The sequence below is a fragment of the Piliocolobus tephrosceles genome, chromosome 1, assembly GCF_002776525.5.
Source record: "Piliocolobus tephrosceles isolate RC106 chromosome 1, ASM277652v3, whole genome shotgun sequence".
Lineage (NCBI taxonomy): Eukaryota > Metazoa > Chordata > Mammalia > Primates > Cercopithecidae > Piliocolobus > Piliocolobus tephrosceles.
The window spans coordinates 201,654,084-201,674,481 of NC_045434.1; the positions used below are offsets into that span (position 1 = coordinate 201,654,084).

The 20,398-nt window shown below is 37.7% G+C and overlaps 1 protein-coding gene across 17 annotated transcripts in view; it reads left to right on the forward strand.

The window, feature by feature from the left end:
• EIF4G3 (eukaryotic translation initiation factor 4 gamma 3) overlaps nucleotides 1–20,398 on the forward strand; it is a 371,961-nt gene that overhangs the window by 175,755 nt on the left and 175,808 nt on the right. For 16 of the 17 annotated variants that reach the window (XR_002733208.3, XR_002733207.3, XM_023219748.2 and 13 more), the window contains 2 exons: nucleotides 19,373–19,552; nucleotides 20,160–20,274. Coding sequence is in view for 15 of the 17 variants with exons in the window: in XM_023219748.2 (XP_023075516.1) it covers nucleotides 19,373–19,552; nucleotides 20,160–20,274 (295 nt within the window). In the remaining 2 variants the exon portion in view is untranslated. The remainder of the gene's footprint in view (nucleotides 1–19,372; nucleotides 19,553–20,159; nucleotides 20,275–20,398) is intronic. The other variant, XM_023219745.3, reaches the window with a different exon arrangement.

Sequence of the window (20,398 nt, forward strand, 5' to 3'; positions counted from 1 at the left end):
CTCTATACAGTTTTTGCCATCTGCTCTGCTAGTGACCATTACCCACCCCATTACTAAAAACCACACACGTAACATTCCATTACATACCCTAAAACAAGTGCAAGACTAGCAGACTCCAGACTACTCTTGCTTCTTGTTTTAGGTTTGATTTTCTTTATTTTGTTATGGGGTTTTTGTTGTTGTTGCCATTGTGTTTTTTTTTTTTTTTTTTTTTTTTTTTTTTTTTTTTTTGCTCTGGGAGGGTGAAGTTGGGGTCTGAAATTTGGCACGATTGCATTTTCTGTTTACATCCCAAGTTGTCATAGTCTAGTCTCATCCATCTCATAGCTGTCCCAACTGGTGAGGAGAGGTAAGCTGTTACATTAAGGAAGGGCCTCTTCCTGTGGCTTTGTAGAGCAGCTAAAGCTTACTCCATTCTATTTCTGCATTAATAGGCCATTGGCAATTGCACAGTTTTAGGCTTTTCTGTTCTTCCCTGGACAGCTGCCTTTGCAATCCAACTGGCTTCAAATGGCCTCCCTCCCTCCTTCAGGTTATCTTTGTGCCTCTCTTTCTACTTGATGCTTAGAATCTTAGTTAAATTCATAATATGGAAAGAAAATCTTTTTCAAAAGTAATAAAAACACTGATAAGCTATCTGTTCCATTTTCTCGTTTTATTGGAACTTTTAAACAGTGTTAGTTGTTGTTGTTGTTGTTGTTGCTGTTGTTGTTTTTAATAGCCTGTCTAAAGTAGTGAAGCTATTAAATACTTAATTTGGAGAGGGAGACAGTTTGGCTTTTGTAGTAACTCTAACCATTGGTTATTTTTATAATTTGTGGTATTGTGTCAAAATTATATCAGTGTTATGTTGGCCATGCTCAGTTACCAACTGTGCATAGAAGGGGTGAGTAAGTGGGTGGGTGGCATTAACATTGGATGCAAGTTCACAGAAGGCTGCTTTCCTTTATATCTACAGTCCTCACCGTCTTAAAGACCCTTCTTTAACAAAAAGGAAAGAAAAAAGAAAGAAAAATTTCTATTTTTAACATGAGCCAGCAGCGACTACAGTTTGTTCTGTTGCTTACAGCTACCCATAGGATTAAGACTATTGTCATTTCAAATGAAAAACTCAATAGCCAATGGTGACTAGTGCAAAATAGACTAGGGTACTTTCCTAGGGCACTTTCTACTAACTTAAGTTGGGATTTTCTTTCTTGCTTTTGTTTTTATATATGTGTAATTTTATAAGATACTCTTCTTGTTCATAGAAAGTTCTCTTTTGACTGGAACATTCAAACTGTACAAAGTTTTAGCTTTTATTTTAGAGCCTTGAAAATGGGGCATTTTCTGTGGAACAGTGATAAGACAGGTACTGCCATACTCAGGTTAATTTTGTAACATGGCCCCTCTCTTCCATTTTCTTCAAAAGTGTCAGGAAGAAACATTTCATACTCCACTCCCGACTTTCATACCACATGCCTGGTATTGCTTATTCTTGTCCATAGCAGAAGTATGATGTTTTCTTCTCCTAATTGGAAAACTGAAAATATAAGACCTCAGTTTCTTTGAAGAGAAAATTTCCTGCAAGAACTGTAGCTGCCAGTTATCATCATTCTGAAAAGCTGTATTATATTGATTAGCCAAATATGATGGCTGACCTAACATAACCCAACCTTATAGGTCATTAATGTACTTTTCATTACTTGAACAATAGGTGACATTTTAGCTTCTGAGGTGAATTCTTGACAGAGCTGTTTTCAGCTGTCTCCTACATTGTGGCCATGTGTTCTACTGTAATTTGTTGAAATTTTAAAATATGAACTAATGGTAGTTGGGGAACTAATTCCAAATGTTTTGCAAGTCAGTATTGCACATAACTTAAATGCTGAGCATGAGAGATTGTTTCTTAATCGTCAATCTAATTCATCTGTAGTGTTAAGCTGACAGAAGGAAGTCTCTATAGAGAAAATAAGACAGCCAAAGACATATATTTTAGCTCCTTAAATATATTAGATAAAAACCCTGTATATGGTTTACATTAAGCACTGCTTTCTAAATATTTTCTTTTACTATTGAAGAGGATGGTTAACATTACAATAGCTAATGTATTAGTATCCAGAATATGGCTCTACATAACCCAATATTTTTGTCTGTTCCTTTCAGTTAAAATGTATTCAAACCCAAATTTGGCCTAGTGAATTATTTGATCCTAGAGGTTTAGCAGTTAAAATTCACATAGGTGAAAAAACTTTTTCTTTTATTCTAAGTTAGTGGAAGGGTTGGAATATATATTAGCCACTTTCAAGTACTCAGTGATTTAGCTGAGGAATTACATTTCTTTGTGCTTTATTCTTAGATAACAATAGGTACATATACACAGTGCTTTGCTGTTGTCTATAGTAATTAAGAGATATGATTTATTTACTCTTTTTCCTTCTCAAGTCTGTAAGAATACCACTTGGATTAATTGTGTTGGAGACTGATGTTCTTTACTAGCTGTTTGCCGTGACATGCCTGGTATTAAACTATACTAGTTAACTGCATTTAAACGTGTGTGTGTGTGTGTGTGTGTGTGTGTGAGATAAAAAAATTTTTCTTTAACTCTAAGAAATTAAGATATTGAAACTTCCATTTCATGGATAAGATATCCCATTTAACTTAAGAAAATTTGCAATTAATCCTTTTACATTTTTTGCTTCCTGCTGGACTTTGTAATTATCTCCTGGTTAGGTCTTGTAATGTAAAAACTTTCTCATTTCCTCCAGCTGTATCAGTTACATACAGCATACTTGGTTTTCACGTTTGTCTTAATGTAACCACTTAATTTTTCAAACTTTCTTTTGCCTTATTTGAGGGTTGTTGTTTTTAAAAAAATAGTCCTATCAGAGAGTACCTTACATGCCTAACAGCATAGCCTGTTTCTCTCCCAGCTGATAAATGACAAACTATTCTGATAGTGGTGTTAACCTGTTGAATCTTAGTACCTGTCTGTCACTGTCCTGCAGCAAAGCTTTGACTGTTTTGTGTGTTGTTTTTTATTTCCCCGCTGTGGGTTTTTTTTCTTTTGGCATATTGTGTGAAATTTTGGTTTTTGTTGTGGTGTTTCTGACTCTTTGTGCCTTTCCTTTTGTGTTTGTTTTCCCTCCTTTTCTCAGTTTGCAGCGGGGCCTCGACCTCCCCATCATCAGGTACTGTACCCTTGCCCCTTCACTATCACCCTTAACTAATAGGTGGGAGCTTTAGTAGCTGCTGACTCTTAGAATGCTGCCATCCCATAGAACTACTCAAATTACTCATTTCAAGAGTAGCTTTTATCTGATCTAATTCAACTTTCTTTGTCCTTCATTAATCTCACTGCATTTTGTTATTAACAAATCCGTTTGCCTCTGTTTATGCCACATTTAAAAAATGCTACAGTTTTTTTTTCTTGCCAAACAAAGATTGTTTTTAAATTTTACAAATCTGAAAAATTGAGATATTAAGTGTTTATAGATTTTGTGGATATTTGTAGTAAGTTAAATTTAACTGAATGAAGCAGGCAGCATTCTATGGGTTTTCTGTTAACATTCTGATATAACCTGTATTGATGTGTATAAAATAGCATTAGTATTTCTAACTTAAACTCAGTTACTAACTTAGATCTAGTAATAAATTGATTAAAAATAGTGTACATCCATTTGCTGGATAGAACTATTTTTATACTTAGGACACAGAGAAAATAGATACCTTAATTAATTTAAATAACTTTATCCCATTGGTTTTCTAAATGAAATAATTGTATAAATTAAAATTTCAAAAGTATGTATGTGAACACTGTCATTTAGTAGGAATCTATTTAGAGGTGGCAAGACAGAAAGACTTGCAGGGTTCTCCCTCCAACCCCCAATAGCTTTTTATGGGGTATTCTGAAACATTTTCTTCTGCTGAAAGAGCTTCGGTTTAGAGTCTGTTCATATTACAAGCTTTACTATTTAACCAGCTGGTTAGGCAAGTCTTTTTCTGCATCTTTTTTTCCTCATATGTAAAATGGAGATAAATAACTTCTGCCATAGAAATAGTGTAAGCATTTGACACAAAACAAGCAGTCAGTAAGTGGTAGCTGTCTTTAATATGATTGTTATGGAACAAAGTATGGTTGGATAAAGTAAAATTACCAGTATTTGCCTGTGTTATCATATTTAGAATTCTTATTACTGAGTTAGTGGATATTGTTTAGTTGAAGGCTTCCATTGTCTTGAGTGATTTAATACCTGACTCTATTTCTCAAAATGTAATCCTTCCAATCTGGAGACTGTAAAGGCAAAGCAAATCTGAGTTATTAAAGGTACTTTGCAGGAGGATGGCTGTATGAGGTGGATGGCTATTGTTTGGGTTTCATAATGAAATAAAACCTTGGGGTATTTTTTTTTTTAATTCAGAGATAGTATTGTAAAGTATTAATACTTTAAGATGGACTTTGCCATCAGCTAGACCTAGGTTTGATTCTTCCATGTTATAACCGAAGGTTCTTGGATAAATCATTTACTGCTCTCCACCTTAGTTTTCTCACCTATAAAATGGAGACAGTAATACCATGTTGAAACTATTATGGGCCGGGCACAGTAGCTCACGCCTGTGATCCCAGCACTTTGGGAGGCCGAGGCGGGTAGCTCACGAGGTCAGGAGATCGAGACCATCGTCGCTAACACGGTGAAAACCCATCTCCACTAAAAATACAAAAAATTAGCCGGGCATGGTGGTGAGCGCCTGTAGTCCCAGCTACTCAGGAGGCTGAGGCGGGAGAATGGCATGAACCCGGGAGGCGGAGCTTGCAGTGAGCTGAGACCTCACCACTGCACTCTAGGCTGGGTGACACTGTGAGCCTCCATCTCAAAAAAAAGAAACTATTATGAAAAGAAAATGAAATAATGAAAATAAAATGATTAGCAGGGTGTTTGGCACATAGTAACTAGGACATATGATTAGTATTATGACTACTAATAATTAAAATACTAGTTTCTTGTGTAAAAGAGTGTTTATAATTTTATTTAAAAATTTAGTCGAGGGCCATAGAGGCGTGGCTTAAATTTTAATCCAGGGACAAGGCAAATACTCCTAAAAGAGAGAGACGTTGGGGATCTTTGCTCAAGAAGCAGAGTGAAAAGAAACTATTTATTTGTGAAATAACTGCAAAGGAATTAGGGTGAAAATGTTTTCTGAGCTCCTTTATGTAAGGCACTTGTTAATTTCTTTGTTCACATGCTTGTGTTTTTCAAACCTTGGTTTATTTCATAAGTCATTTCAGATAGCTTAAGGTAAACTATAAGTAGAAGGAATTAACATTACCATTGGCCACAGTTATTTTGTTGGATTTTCTACTCTGTAGATTGATGGAATGATAAGTGAATTTTGAAACAAAAACAATGTTGCTTAATAGGCCAGGTATGGTTGCTCATGCCTGTAATCCCAACACCTTTGGAGGCCGAGGTGGGTGAATCACTTGAGGTCAGGAGTTCAAGATCAGCCTGGCCAACATGGTGAAACTCCGTCTGTACTAAAAATGCAAAAATTAGCCGGGCATGGTGGCAAGCACCTGTAATCCCAGTTACTTGGGAGGCTGATACAGGAGATCACTTGAACCTGGGAGGCGGAGGTTGCAGTGAGCCAAGATCATACCTGCACTCCAGCCTGGGCGACAGAGCGAGACTCCATCTCAAAACAAAAAAACAAACAAAAAGATCCAGATTACTAAATAGCCTGGGCATTTCTTATTTAAGACTAGTAACTTTTTTAAAGACTGTTGATCAAAAAATTTAGGTTCTTAATGAAAATAGCACAAATTTTAAGGTTGTGTTTCTGCTACTTGTGTTCGATAATAGTGGCTCTAAAATTAGGATATTGTATTTAAGCGTTTGTAATGAGCTTTGGGAAATTCTGTTTTCTAAGAAAACTTTTTTATGAGCTTTAAAGTGATGTGGTACATTTTGTCTTTCTTTAATTCCAGTAATTGGGGAAAATGTTCAGAAATCTCTGTGAGAAAAGGTTGATTTCAGCCCACATTTTCATGTGCAGTATGACTCAGTAAAGAGTTAGCAGATTAGTCGTTTAGCTGTATGATAATGCTCATGAATTTATGGCTAGTTTTGATTATTTTAAAAATAGAAGTATAGACTGGATGCGGTATTTGATGCCTGCAATCCCAGCACTTTGGGAGGCTGAGGCAGGTGGATCACTTGAGCCCAGGAGTTAGAGATCAGCCTCAGCAACATGGTGAAACCTCATCTCTACAAAACAAATATATAAATACAGAAATTAGTTGGGCATGGTGGTGCATGCCTGTAGTCCCAGCTACTCTGGGAGGCTGAGGTAGGAGAATCATCTGAGCCCACGTGGTCAAGGTTGCAGTGAGGTGTGATTGTGCCACTGTACTCTAGCCTGGGTAAAAGAGTGAGACCTTGTCTCAAAAGAAAAAAAAATAATATAAATGTTTATTATATTATTTATTTATTACCAAGAAAAATAATTATTGTTTAACCATAGTTCTTGGAGGTGAGTTCCTAAGATGCAGCATAAACCCAGAGGAATGATTTGTAATTCAGAAAATTCAGGTAGCTGGCACTTTTTTCTTTGTTATCCTTTTTTTCTTGAACACCAGTTAAATTCTTTTCATCATATCACAGAGAATTGAATAAGGATGTCTGTACCCTTGCCTCAGGCAGCAACCGTAATTACCTTGAATAGAGGAGAAGAGAGACATGGGGTTGAAGTGGCATAGCTGAGCAGAGCTAACTGAACCGGCATTATGTAGGGTGTAGCATCCACAGGAGATGTGGGGTCAGTTTGGTTTGTTTCACTACGGAATAGGTATTGGCATTTGGGTGGGATAACCAGTTATCAAAACTGCCCTATGTAATACAATTAATTTAGTATCCTTTGGGCTCTAAATGCCAGTAGAATTTCCCTAGTGACAATTAGAAAACAAAGCAAAACAAAACAAAAACACCACTGTACATTTCCATGGAAGTGACAGCATTTCCCATTTGAGAATCGCTTACTGAATCTGTATTTCACAGTATCTTCTCTTCAGATCTAAAGTCAGGTAGCACCTAAACCCTGAAAGATTTACAGAGGAGTTGCTCATAATACAAAACAAGACATAGAGACTTGCATAATGAAATGCAAGCTATTGGAGGAAAAAAATATTGAGTGGTATACAGAGAATATGCTTTTAAAGGGAAAATCCTCATGTCCTGGGATATTTTGGATTTGACATGCTTAAGACTTAAAGTGGAATTGAAGGCACAAATGGTTTTTTCATCTGTGGTAGTTTGCTTTGGCCATTGAATAGATTTCTTTTTTGTCCTTTATTGCATTATTCATCAGTGGCTACCTTTCTGATCATTTTACATGCTTTCATGCTTTGATCTCAATTTATTTTTTGAAGGAATTTGTTGTTGGATGTTGTTTTTAATGATTGTTGTTTCTGAACTCCAGTAGCAAATATAATAACTTTTTGTTGATGCTTAGTAAAAATTGCAAAGTATGTTCTATAGCTGTTGCAAAAAAATATATAATTATTTAGGTAGGCTTTTTGGAATTAATTGCTTGTGAAAAGAAAACGTCACCCAGTTTAGTAATCTAGAATTTAAATATTTTTTGTGTGTAAGATAGAGTTAACCTGAATTCAAGTAAACAAAAAATAACAAGATTTTAAATGGTAAACATTTTCTTTGTTCTTAATGGAATCAAGAAACTGCTTTGAGTGTATTTCTTGGAACTTCTTTTATTTAGAAGGTCTTGTAACTCCATTTGGAGGGCTAGAGCTCTTTTTGAGTCCACACAAATCAAATGCGCCATGCTGCAGTTAGGATTATTTCAGCCCTATCGCCTTCCTGATATTACTATTAGTTTTTGTCTTTTGTGGAGATTCTTCAGATTATTGAGGATGTGCTATTCTTTTGGCATTTTATAACCTGAAGAGCTTTTAGAATTACAGTTTTCTTCAAAGATAAAACGAGAAATGCTAAGTCATTTTATATGCAAAACACTCTTGGCTTTAGAAATATGTCAACTATTTTTGTACTGATGCTTGAAAATCCCAAGGTAATTAGAAACTGAAAGAACGGAAAGTACACACAGAATTATAGCAAGTCACTTGGTATAATTTGGATTCTGGCTTGTGGTGTTTACTTTATGTATTTGGTCATTAAAATCTGTGTAGTTCTGGTTTAAAGTTACTTATGTTCCTGTCCTTATTTTACTTTTGGGTTTCACAATAGAGATTAAGTGTTGGTTATATACTATGACTAAGTAGTCTTTTCATTATGGGAAAGATCAGGGAAATGGTATTTTAAAGTGTTCATAGGACAAAACACTGTAGTTTTTTTTATATAGTTCACATACTTTTCACAAACGCTGAAAAATATGCTGCATTCAAAGCAGTAGGATTTAGCATAAACAAATAATGAGCTTCATAAAACCAGCATATGCTAGCAGCAGCAGCAGGAGGAGTATGTGCCATCAAGAAATGTCTTACTTGGTGGCAAGCATTGAAATTGTGCATGTTTTCCTGTTGTGGTTTGGTTCTTTTTGTGAAAAAAGAAACTTTTGAAAAGAACAGCTGATTTATGTAGATTTCTTTTTTGTTATGATCCCTAAAGGTTTCTTTACTGAAAGTTTGTGGTGTTATATTCCTAGACGAGATATATTTGTTTTACTATAGGCCATTTATGAGGTTTGGAAAGTAAAATAAATGAAGGCTTGGGCTTGCCTCTGGGACCAGACCTGGCGCAACAGAATTAAATTAATATGAATAACAAGCCATCTCAAACATCTATACAACCTTAAACGTCTTAAATTATGATCTTATGAACTATTTGTTTTTTGGAGCTTGATACAAGTGAGTAATGGGTGGCTTTATCTGGTATCTCATTCACAAGGAGTTGTATAGTAGCAGCATAAATAGTGAAGAAAATACATGTTGGGAGTCAGTAAAACTGGGATTCAGTTTCAGCTTCACTGCAAATTATCTTTGGGCATCAGGTTTCTCATCTGCAAAATGGGTAAAATATGCTCATAAATGATATAAGATTGAGATGATTTATAATAACTGCACATATTTCCTATGGGTGTTGTGAGGATAAAGTACCTGCCTGTCACAGTGTCTGAAATGTAAGTCCTTGGTAAGTGTCAGTTTCCTTTAGCAGTGAGACCGCCTGTCTTTCCCCCTTTTCCCCAGCTATTTTTTAGCATGAATGAAGTATTTTATAATGATGCTCATTTCCAAGACTCTCCCTTATGATCTGACAGAACACCTCCTGTTCCTGACATAAACCTCTAGGGTAGCACTGTGTAATAGAGTTTCTATGATGATGAAAATGTTCTGTACTTGTGCTTTTCACTGCTATAGCTGTACTAGCTATACATGGCTATTGAGCACTTTAAATGTGGCTAATGCAGCTAAATAACTGATTTTTTTTTTTTTTTTTTTTGGAGACAGAGTCTCACTCTGTCACCTAGGCTGGAGTGCAGTGACACGATCTCAGCTCTCTGCAACCTCCACCTCCCAGGTTCAAGTGATTTTTGTGCCTCGGCCACCTGAGTAGCTGGAACTACAGGTGTGAGCTACCACGCCCTACTAATTTTTGTATTTTTTGTAGAGTCAGGATTTTGCCATGTTGGCCCGGCTGGTCTTGAGCTCCTGACCTCAAGCGATCCACCCACCTTAGCCTCCCAAAGTGCTGGGATTAAAGGCGTGAGCCACCGTGCTTGACCCGGAACTGAATTTTTAATATAAGTAGTCAAGTATGACTTGTGGCTACTGTATTGAACAACTCAGCTCTAGGGCTTACATATCCCGATTCTTAGTGAAACCTAAATTATATAATATTGACCACATGCAGAGAAATATAGAAAAAATTTGGAATGGAATAATCTCCGTTATAAATTATCATGGATCAACAGATTATCAAATTGACACCTGAGTCATATTCCATTATGTGGACTCTTTAAAGCTTGTCCCTTTATAACTTGCCAGCAAATCATAGCACTGTTCTTCAAGAGTACTTTAGACTTTTAAAAGATACTCACCAAGGAAATTCCTAATTGCAGATGTTAGTTTTTAATCTTCTAGTAGGCTGAACTGTATACTGCATAACACTAGAGATTTCAGAAGCATATTTTGTATTGCTTTGCAAGTTAGTAAATATAGGCATGCCTCGGAGATATTGCAGACTTGTTTTCAGACCACAATAATCAAGCAAATACTGCAATAAAGTAAGTCACGTAAATTTTTTGGTTTCCCAGTGTATGTATGTTATGTTTCCACTGTGCTGTAGTCTGCTAACTGAACAGTGGAATTATGTGTAAGAAAATGATGTACATATAGTAATTAAATACTTTCTCTTTTTTTGAGACGGAATCTTGCTCAGTCGCCCAGGCTGGTGTACAGTGGCGCAATCTCAGCTCATGACAGCCTCTGCCTCCTGGGTTCAAGCAATTCTACCTCAGCCTCTCAAGTAGCTGGGATTACAGGCCCGTGCCGCTACGCTGGCTAATTTTTGTATTTCTGGTAGAGACGGGGTTTCACCATGTTGGGCAGGCTGATCTTGAACTCCTGACCTCATGATCCGCCCACCTTGGCCTCCTAAAGTGCTAGGATTACAGATGTGTGCCACCGCGCCCAGCCGGTAATTAAATACTTTCTGGCTAAAAAATGCTAATGATTATCTGAGTCTTCAGTGAATTGTAATCTTTTTGCTGGTGAAGCGTCTTCAGTGTAGGTGGGTGCTTACTGATCAGGGTAGTGGTTGCTGAGGATTCAGGTGGCTGTGGCAATTTCTTGATATAAGACAAAGTTTGCCACATTGATGGACTCTTCTTTTTTTTTTTTTTTTTTTTTTTTTTAATGTATTTGTTTTTGAGATGGAGTCTTGCTGTGTCACCCAGGCTGGAGTGCAGTGGCATAATCTCTGCTCACTGCAACCTCCACCTCCTGGGTTGAAGTGATTCTCCTGCATCAGCCCCCTGAGTAGCTGGGACTATAGGCACATGCCACCATATCCGGCTAATTTTTTGTGTTTTTAGTAGAGCTGAGGTTTCACCCTATTGGCCAGACTGCTCTCAAACTCCTGACCTCAAGTGATCCGCCCACGTTGGCCTCTCAAAGTGCTGGGATTACAGGCGTAAGCTACTGCACCCAGCCAATGGACTCTTATTTTCATGAAAGATTTCTCTGCAGCATGTGATGCTGTTTAACAGCATTTTACGCAGAGTAGAACTTATTTTATCATTGGAGTCAATCTCAAACTCTGCTGCTGCTTTATCAACTAGGTTTATGTAATATTGTAAATCTTTTATTGTCCTTTCAACAATGTTCACAGCTCCTTACCAGGAGTAGATTCCATCTCAGGAAATCACTTTTTTTTTTGCTCCTCCATATGAAACCAGTCCTCACTTGTTCAAGTTTTATCGTGAGATTGTCATGATAAAGTCAGTCACATCTTCAGGCTCTAATTTTTTTTTTCTTTTCTTTTCTTTTTTTTTTTTGAGATGGAGTTTCACTCTCGTTGTCCAGGCTGCAGTGCAGTGGCACCTTCTCGGCTCACAGCAACCTCCACCTCCCAGGTTCAAGTGATTCTCCTGGCTCATCCTCCCAAGTAGCTGGGATTACAGGCATTCGCCACCATGCCCAGCTAATTTTTTGCATTTTTAGTAGAGATGGGGTTTCACCATATTGGGCAGGCTGGTCTCGAACTCCTGACCTCAGGTGATCCACTTGCCTCGACTTCCCAAAGTGTTGGGATTACAGGTGTGAGCCACTGCTCCCGGCCCAGGTGCTACTTCTAATTCTAGTTCTCTTGCTGTTTCCACCATATCAGCACTTACTTCTTCCACTGAAGTCTTGAATACCTCATAGTCATCCATGAGTATTGAAATCAGCTTCTTCCAAATGCTTGTTAATGTTGATATTTTGGCCTTCTCCCATGAATCACAAATGTTTCTTCCCTTCCCTGCCCTGCCCTCTGTCAGCCTCCTAAGTAGCTGGGACTCCAGTCGGACACCACTGCATCCAGGAATGTTATTAATGGCATCAGCAATGGTGAATCCTTTCCAGGAAGTTTTTAATGTAGTTTGCCCAGAACCATCAGAGAAATCAGTATGTATGGCAGCTGTAGCCTCACAAAATATACTTCTTAAATAATAAGACTTAAATATCAAAACAAATCTTTGATCCATAGGCTGCAGAGTAGATGTGTTAGCAGGCATGAAAGCAACATTAATCTCTATATACATCTCCCTCAGAGCTCTTGGGTGACTAGGTGTTTTCCCAGCAAGCACTAATATTTTGAAAGAAATCTAAGCTCTCTACAATGGCCTTAAAATAACCAGTAACCCATGCTGCCAACAGATGTGCTATCATTCTGGCTTTGTTGTTTTATTTATAGGGCGTAGTCTGAGTAGATTTAGCATATTTCTTAAGGGCCCTAGGATTTTCCGGATAGTAAATAAGTACTGGCTTCAAAATAAAGTCACCAACTATATTAGCACCTAAAAGTCGAGTCAGCCTGTTGAATCTTTGAAGCTTTGATGCTAGGCATTGACTTCTCACTAGCTATGAAAGTCCTAGTTAGAGAGAAGTCAATGCATGACATCTTATTTCAATAGATGGCTGTTTCATCTACACTTAAAATCATGTGTTTAGTGTAGTCACTTTCATCAGTTATCTTGGCTGGATCTTCTGGATAACTTGAAGCAGTTTCTCCATAAGCACTTGCTGCTTCACCTTGCACTTTTATGTTATGGAGACAGCTGCTTTCATTAAACCTCATGAGCTAACCTCTGCTAGCTTCAGACTTTTCTTCTGTGGCTTTCTTACCTCTCAGCCTTCATAGAATTGAAATGAAGAGTTAGGAGTTTGCTTTGGATTACATTTTGGCTTAAGGGAATGTTGTAGCTGGTTTGATCTTCTATCCAAACTGCTCTCACTTTCTCCATACCAGCAATAAGGCTGTTTTTGCTTTCTTATCATTTGTGTGTTCACTGGAGAGTAGCACTTTAAATTTCCTCCAAGAACTTATTCTTTGCATTTACAACTTGGCTTTTGAAGTAGCTTTCAGCCTATTTCAGCTTTTAACATGCCTTCCTCACTAAGTTTAGTCATTTATAGTTTTTATTTAAAGTGAGAGATGTGGCACAAGACCACATAGAGGCCACTGTTCAGTTATTAATTTAGATATAATGGCCTAACTTCAGTATTATTGTGTCTGCTGAATAGGAAGGTCTAAGGAGAGGAGAAAGATGGGAGTGGCAGGGGACAACAGACAGTAGGTGGAGCAGTTAGAACACACACAACTGTCTTAAGTTTACTATCTTCTATGGGTGCAGTTCATGGTGCTCCCAGTTACAGTGATAACATAAAAGGTCAGTGATCACACATTACCATAACAGATATAATAATAATTAAAAAATTGAAATATTGCAGAGAATTTCTGTTATATAATTTATTGGGTGTTTTTGTCTTTTTGTGCTTTTACTGAGCAAAGTCATGAAAAATGGTATTTCATAATTACCAGCACGTTCAAACACCATTTGTTAGACATTTTTGATGAGGAAGCTTTGGGTAATGATATGAATTATTGCATCTTTAGAAGGATTTTTCGAGAGGAAACATTTTTTCTTCTGGCTTCTAGAGTGTTTCTGGGAAAGTAAGCAATTATAAGTATGCTAAATTCAGCCTCTGTTTTAAAAGTATCCTATCTTGTTGGATCTGCCCAAAATACTACCTCAAATGAGAGTTTTCACCTTCCTCTGTCATCCTTCTGGCGTATTAATAATAAATCCTTGAAAGATGGAAGAATTAAAACAGACTGAAATGAAGTTTAGGAGGTGAATTTTATGTGCATGCATGGCTCTCTTTTCTCTGCCTAGCTCTTTGCAGGATTTTTATCAGTTACTTGGATAAGTGACATTTATGTCAGGTTTTCTAATGATTATGTAGTTTGACATTGTCATGCAATTGGTACAATCTGAAACGATGGGTTGTTTAGCCAGATAAATTTTCAAAGTTACCAACTACAAAATCCTCTATATGAGCTTCAAAACACAATTGTAAGAGTACACACTGAAGTGAAGAACATGGCTTATTTAGCCAGGTTATGTATAAAGAGGATTTAAATGCTTTAAATGTGTGTCAGTACCAATCAGTAGTAAAATATGGTTGACAAAAGTGCTCCTGTGGTTCTTGGTTTCATTAATGGAATTGGAGCTGGCAGGAATCGGAGAGGTATGTTGCCCTTTCACTCAGGAACAAATGTTTTTTTAGTGAGTGCCAAGTACATTCTGGGCAAACCCCACCTCGTTACCTTTGTGTTGGAACTTGATTGAAGGAAAAGATCAGGCTGGTTTGGGAATTAGAAATCTTGGTTGGAGGAACAGGATGCTAGGAGAAGGTTATGATTGGCTTGAAACAAAAAATAGTGGTGTGAAAATTGGCAATAATGGCCCAGGCACGGCGGCTCATGCCTTTATAATCCCAGCACTTTGGGAGGCCAAGGTGGGTGAAAATTGGCAGTAATGACAATGTTCACATGACTTAGTGGTCTGTCACTTACAGAGAAGGATTAGACTTCTTTGTGGTTTTAGGGAGGGACATGAGACAAGTGGATAGGTGATATAGGGAGAAAAATTGGGGGTCTGTAGAAGGAAGAGTTTTACAGTGTTAGAACTCCATTTAATTTTGAAAAGAAATTGTATCTTAAGTTGCTAAAGTTTCATATCCCCAGTGGTATATTGTAAAAGATATTCAGACTTTTTAAGTGGATGGTGAGACTAAATGGCTCCTTCCATTCAGGAGAGTTTGACTCTTAATGATTGTTCATCACTCAGCTGAGAAGGAAAGAAATTTGAAGGATTGCAAGCAGTTTGGGAAAGCCCATTTATTATATGTTCCTTTTAATAACCTGTGGTGGCCGGGCGCGGTGGCTCAAGCCTGTAATCCCAGCACTTTGGGAGGCCGAGACGGGCGGATCACGAGGTCAGGAGCTCGAGACCATCCTGGCTAAAACGGTGAAACCCCGTCTCTACTAAAAAAATACAAAAAAAAACTAGCCGGGCGAGGTGGCGGGCGCCTGTAGTCCCAGTTACTCGGGAGGCTGAGGCAGGAGAATGGCATAAACCCGGGAGGCGGAACTTGCAGTGAGCTGAGATCCGGCCACTGCACTCCAGCCCGGGCAGCAGAGCGAGACTCCAATCTCAAAAAAAAAAAAAAAAAAAAAAAAAAAAAATAAATAACCTGTGGTTTATTGCTATACTTGCCCAACTGAGAATCTGAATTTCTTGCATTACTATTAAATTTAATTATGCATTTGTAATTGAATGGTTCGGGAGGAGTACAAAAAGGAGATTTTTTTTTTTTTTTTTGCATTTCTAGTTACTACGGCTTTTCTAGAATCTCTCCTGGTGCGCGCGCGTGTGTGTGTGTAAGTGATCCTGTACTTTTAAGTGGAAAACACAAGCTCCAGATGGACTGTTGTTGTAAAAAGTATTAATGCAGTGAAGTTGAGCAAAAGTAAGTCTGTAAAATGGTATGCCAAGGATATGCTTTTAGCATATGAACAAGTTGCAGTCACTTTTTGGGAGACAGAGAATTAGAGTTGTGTAGGTAGAAGAAATTTGTTTTCTTGAATGATAAGCATGTATTTTGTGAAGTAACTTGATGAAAAATTTTTCTTACCAGGAATCAGTTATGGTTGAGGGACATGCCACCCATTAGTATAGTTGGATAAAGGTCCTGCCACATCCCTTCAGCATTTGTAAGGAAAAGATTTCTGCTGGTTTATTTAAAAATATGGGGGTATTCCATTTCATGAGAGGTAGTATGTGTAACAGTTAAAAGTACATGTCTATAACCTGACTGTGTTTTAGTTACAGATGGTGGGGGGCTTTCAGTGAGTTATTTAATCTCCCTGTTCCTCAGTTTTTACATGCATCTTACGACTGTTAATAATAGTACTTGCCTTCAAGGTCATTTGTGAGCATGAGTTAATATATATATGTTGACCGGGCACAGTAGCTCACACCTGCAATCCCAGCACTTTGGGAGGCCAAGGCGGGCAGATCACAAGGTCAGGAGATCGAGACCATCTTGGCTAACACGGTGAAACCTTGTCTGTACTAAAAATAAAAAAATTTAGCTGGGCGTTGTGGCGGGTGCCTGTAGTCCCAGCTACTCAAGAGGTTGAGGCAGGAGAATCGCTTGAACCCGGGAGGTGGCGGTTGCAGTGAGCCGAGATCACGCCGCTGCACTTCAGCCTGGTGACAGAGCAAGATTCTGTCTCAAAAAAAAAAAAGTATGTGTGTATATGTGTGTGTGTGTGTGTGTGTATGTAAAATGCTTAGGTTGGTGCTTTATAAATACATTTCTCTTTAGCTTCAAATCTGAATTATTAGTGTGTAAAAATTAGTATATTGGCTGGGCGCAGTGGCTCATGCTTGTAATCCCAGCACTTTGGTGGAGGCCAGGGTGGGTGGATCAGAAGGTCAGGTATTCCAGACCAGCCTAGCCAATATGGTGAAACCCCGTCCGTACTAAAAATACAAAAATTAGCCAGGCATGGTAGCGGGCACCTATAGTCCCAGCTAGTCAGGAGGCTGAGGCAGGAGAATCGTTGAACCCAGGATGTGGAGGTTGCAGTGAGCCAAGATCATGCCACTGCACTCCAGCCTAGGCGGCAGAGTAAGACTCCATCTCCAAAAAAAAAAAAAATTATTATATCAGTATAACCACATATTTAGTGGCTTTTTGGTTCAGCTATGTATTAATATTAGGAATATCATTAGAAACACTTTTTACTTGAAAGTCACTGAGGAAAATAGTTTCATACTGTTCAGAAACCTTGAATAAGGTGTAACCTCAGTTATTCTGGACAGGCTGATTAAAAGTTTCATCCAAACAGCTGGAAAATAGGGTAAGAAAAGATTTCATATACAGACTGTTAAAATTTTTGGAAAACATTGCCTGTATCTATTTTTCTTACTCTGCATAAGTTAATGGGTTAGTTTTCTTTCTCCTCTCCTTACCAACCCCGTAACGCCCTATTTATTCAGGCAACATAGGAGTATTTTAACATTATTTGATGATAATGTTACCATAATAGATGATCACCTGTGTTCATTTGATATGCCCTTTATCTTGGCTGGGCTGCCCTCTACAGTTGATTTCAAAGGATCTTTCAGTATGAAGATTTTACCCTCTGCCTGTGTTATTTAGTAATGCCCAATAAGTTGAACAGATAATGAGTCTTCTCTGCTTGAGGCTTGTATCATTTTTGTGGGTCCTGATATTAGCTACATTATAAAAATACTTAAGTTTGTTCCTGAAATGGTGTTTACAGATCACATGCATTGATGCATAATAGATTCTCTCTGCTTGGTAATTAGGAGAAATGCAGTCAAGTATTGGGAAGTTTACTGCTTTTATTGTTCCTGTTAACAGCCAACAAAAAAAATGTTGTCACCAAAACTGTGTTAGTGGAGATAACTAGAAGATAGTTCCTGTAGTTGTAGTGCAGCCCAGGTTCCTATGTTACCAACTTTGCCTCCTGTGCTTTCTTTTCATCTCCATCACCTACTCTCTGTGGCCTGTCCCTTTGGTTTCCCCCATTTATTCCATTCTCCTGCTATACTTTTCTGGCTGTTGTTTTTCTGTGACTTAATTTCTTTAGGGCCTTCTTTGCCCTGAGGTATGAAGGCTGAATGGGGATGAGCCTTGGACACTAGATCCCAGTTCTTCCTTTTGAGCACAAAATTAAGTTATTTATACCGTCTCTGGGTAGCTTGATGCCTAAGAGTAGGACAGAATAGACCAGAGTGGGCCCAAAGGTCGAAGCTTGGCTTTATTTGTACTGATAGCAACAAATATTTTGCTGCTTTATTTATTTTGGTGCAAGACCATATTTTAAGATTGTTATTATAGTCCTCCATTTTAGAGCTATAAATGCCCTCTTATGTACCTGATTAGTTAAAAAGAGCAAGCAAGTCTCTGTCATGAAGAGTCTAATATATATTGAAAAGTTTATTTCTTAGGACTTTTACAAAAATAACAAATGACACAGATGGCAAGTAGATCATAGAGATGCTAGACAATGCCAGATCATGAAATGGGTGCTCATGAGATCCAAGAGTAGGAACCAGTAATCACACAACTGTACTTGTGCCACCAAGCAGACATTTCCTTGCACACTGCTGTAACTTGTGGCTATTAGTAATAGTTGAGGATTTTTGCCACTGGATTTCAGTTAAATGTGACTTGATTCTTTGATTCTATGTGTGATTAAATTCTCAAGTGAAGAACTGTCATTTTGATTTTCTAGTCTTCTTTCTTCTCCTATTATTACTAAATAGAAAGATACTTTTGTTGAGCTGCATGCTATGTCCTGTCCCTTCCAACTGATCTGTAAGCTTTTCCATTGGCTTTCTTTCTGTTTCCTGCTGCTTTCTTGCTTCATATTTGAAGGGAGGATTCAGACCTATCCAGGTAACAAACTACTGGTTCTGCATGGCCTCTTTATAACTCAGTCTGCTTATTATTATTACATTGAGATTGATTGCTAATGAATGGATACATTCACATTGGAAATTTACTATTGGTATATTGTTTCAAGGCTTTTAAGCCTGCAGTCAAAATTATAAATAACTACGGATACTGGTTGCCATTTTGAGAAATTTGAACTCTGCTCATTCTAGACCATTCTTAGGCCTGTCTAGATTGTCCACTGTTATTACAAACTATTCTAGAAGGCTCAGTTTAGTATAGGATTGTGCCACCTTTTGGAGAGGAAAAAAACTGCGTAGTTCAGCATGTGACAACCCTACAGATGGTTTAATTTTGCTTGACCCTGATGGACTGGGTAAATATTTTATGATCAAAGAGATTCCTTCTTGTTCTAAGTATTTTATAAATTACTTGAGCAGCAGTCTTTTAGAAGACTACTTTTAATTTTTAATGAGTTGATAATGAACCACTTACTCTTTATCAGAGTCAGTTCTTTTATATAATAGAGAAATATCAGCTACCCCTTGTTATACTTTATTATACATATATGTGTATATATATACAGTATGTGTATATACATATATGTATGCATCTATACATATGTATATATACAGTCAGGTCGAAACTATCCTACTGTTTTCAAATATGTGATGATACTGATAAGAGCTCGCCCTCGTGTGGTGTGTTTTTGGAAACCCAGCAATAGGTAATTTATTCTTTTTATGCATATTGTATTTGTAATTCAAGTTGACCAGATTTTTATTAGTGAAGAAAAGGAGACAGTAAAATTTATATATCCCCCTTTGTAAAAAAAAAAAAAAGAAAGAAAAAAAAATTTTTTTTTTCTCCCCTTCCCAGTTTTTCCAGAGGCCTCAAATACAGCCTCCTAGAGCTACCATCCCGAACAGCAGTCCATCCATTCGTCCTGGTGCACAGACACCCACTGCAGTGTACCAGGCTAATCAGCACATCATGATGGTTAACCATCTGCCCATGCCGTACCCAGTGCCCCAGGGGCCTCAGTACTGTATACCACAGGTAAAGTATCTTTGAGGCCTAGGTGGTCCAGCAGTAGAGTGGGAATAAACCCAGATTCTCATCAGAGGGAGCTGGGAGGATGAATTATGGCATTAGTTTTTGGTGACATGTGAACTGTTTTGTTGGTTACAAATTAGCCCTTTTGTGATTTTTTCATTATGCTATGTGAAGATATTTCTACATCTGTTTACTTAAAATTTTTTAAAATGACAGAGAAGTTGTTTTTATCTACTTGCTTTCTCCCTTCCACTCACCACAACCAACTGCTCTAAAATGGGCTCAGTGATTATGCTGTTCCTGAAATCCTTTAATGTCATTGAAAAGTTATCAGCCTGAGATTATTTTACAGTGAGCTGACGTCTGCCCGTGTGCTGATATGTTGTATGGCTTTACTAAGCTGCACCTTTCTCTTCATTCTCATTGTATCTTCATGGCAAGCAAGCATTTTGAATGTGTTTGACCCAATGGCTTTACCTCATTTAAATGATTCTCTTACACAGAGAACTTTACTTTCTGTAGTAAGCTACTTTCTTCTTATTATTATTTTATTATGGTTTTTGGCCCCAGAGACCATATTATTTATGTGTTCATACTTTCTCTTTTCTAGTACCGTCATAGTGGCCCTCCTTATGTTGGGCCCCCACAACAATATCCAGTTCAACCACCGGGGCCAGGTCCTTTTTATCCGGGACCAGGACCTGGGGACTTCCCCAATGCTTATGGTAAGTAGGAAAAGTCAAGACATTTCTGCCAGTTTTTTGTGTTTATTTGATTTTGTTGCTTGGTGGGTCAGTTTATACAATGAGGTTTAGTGGTAAGAAGGATTTTTAAATAACATGCTGCTAA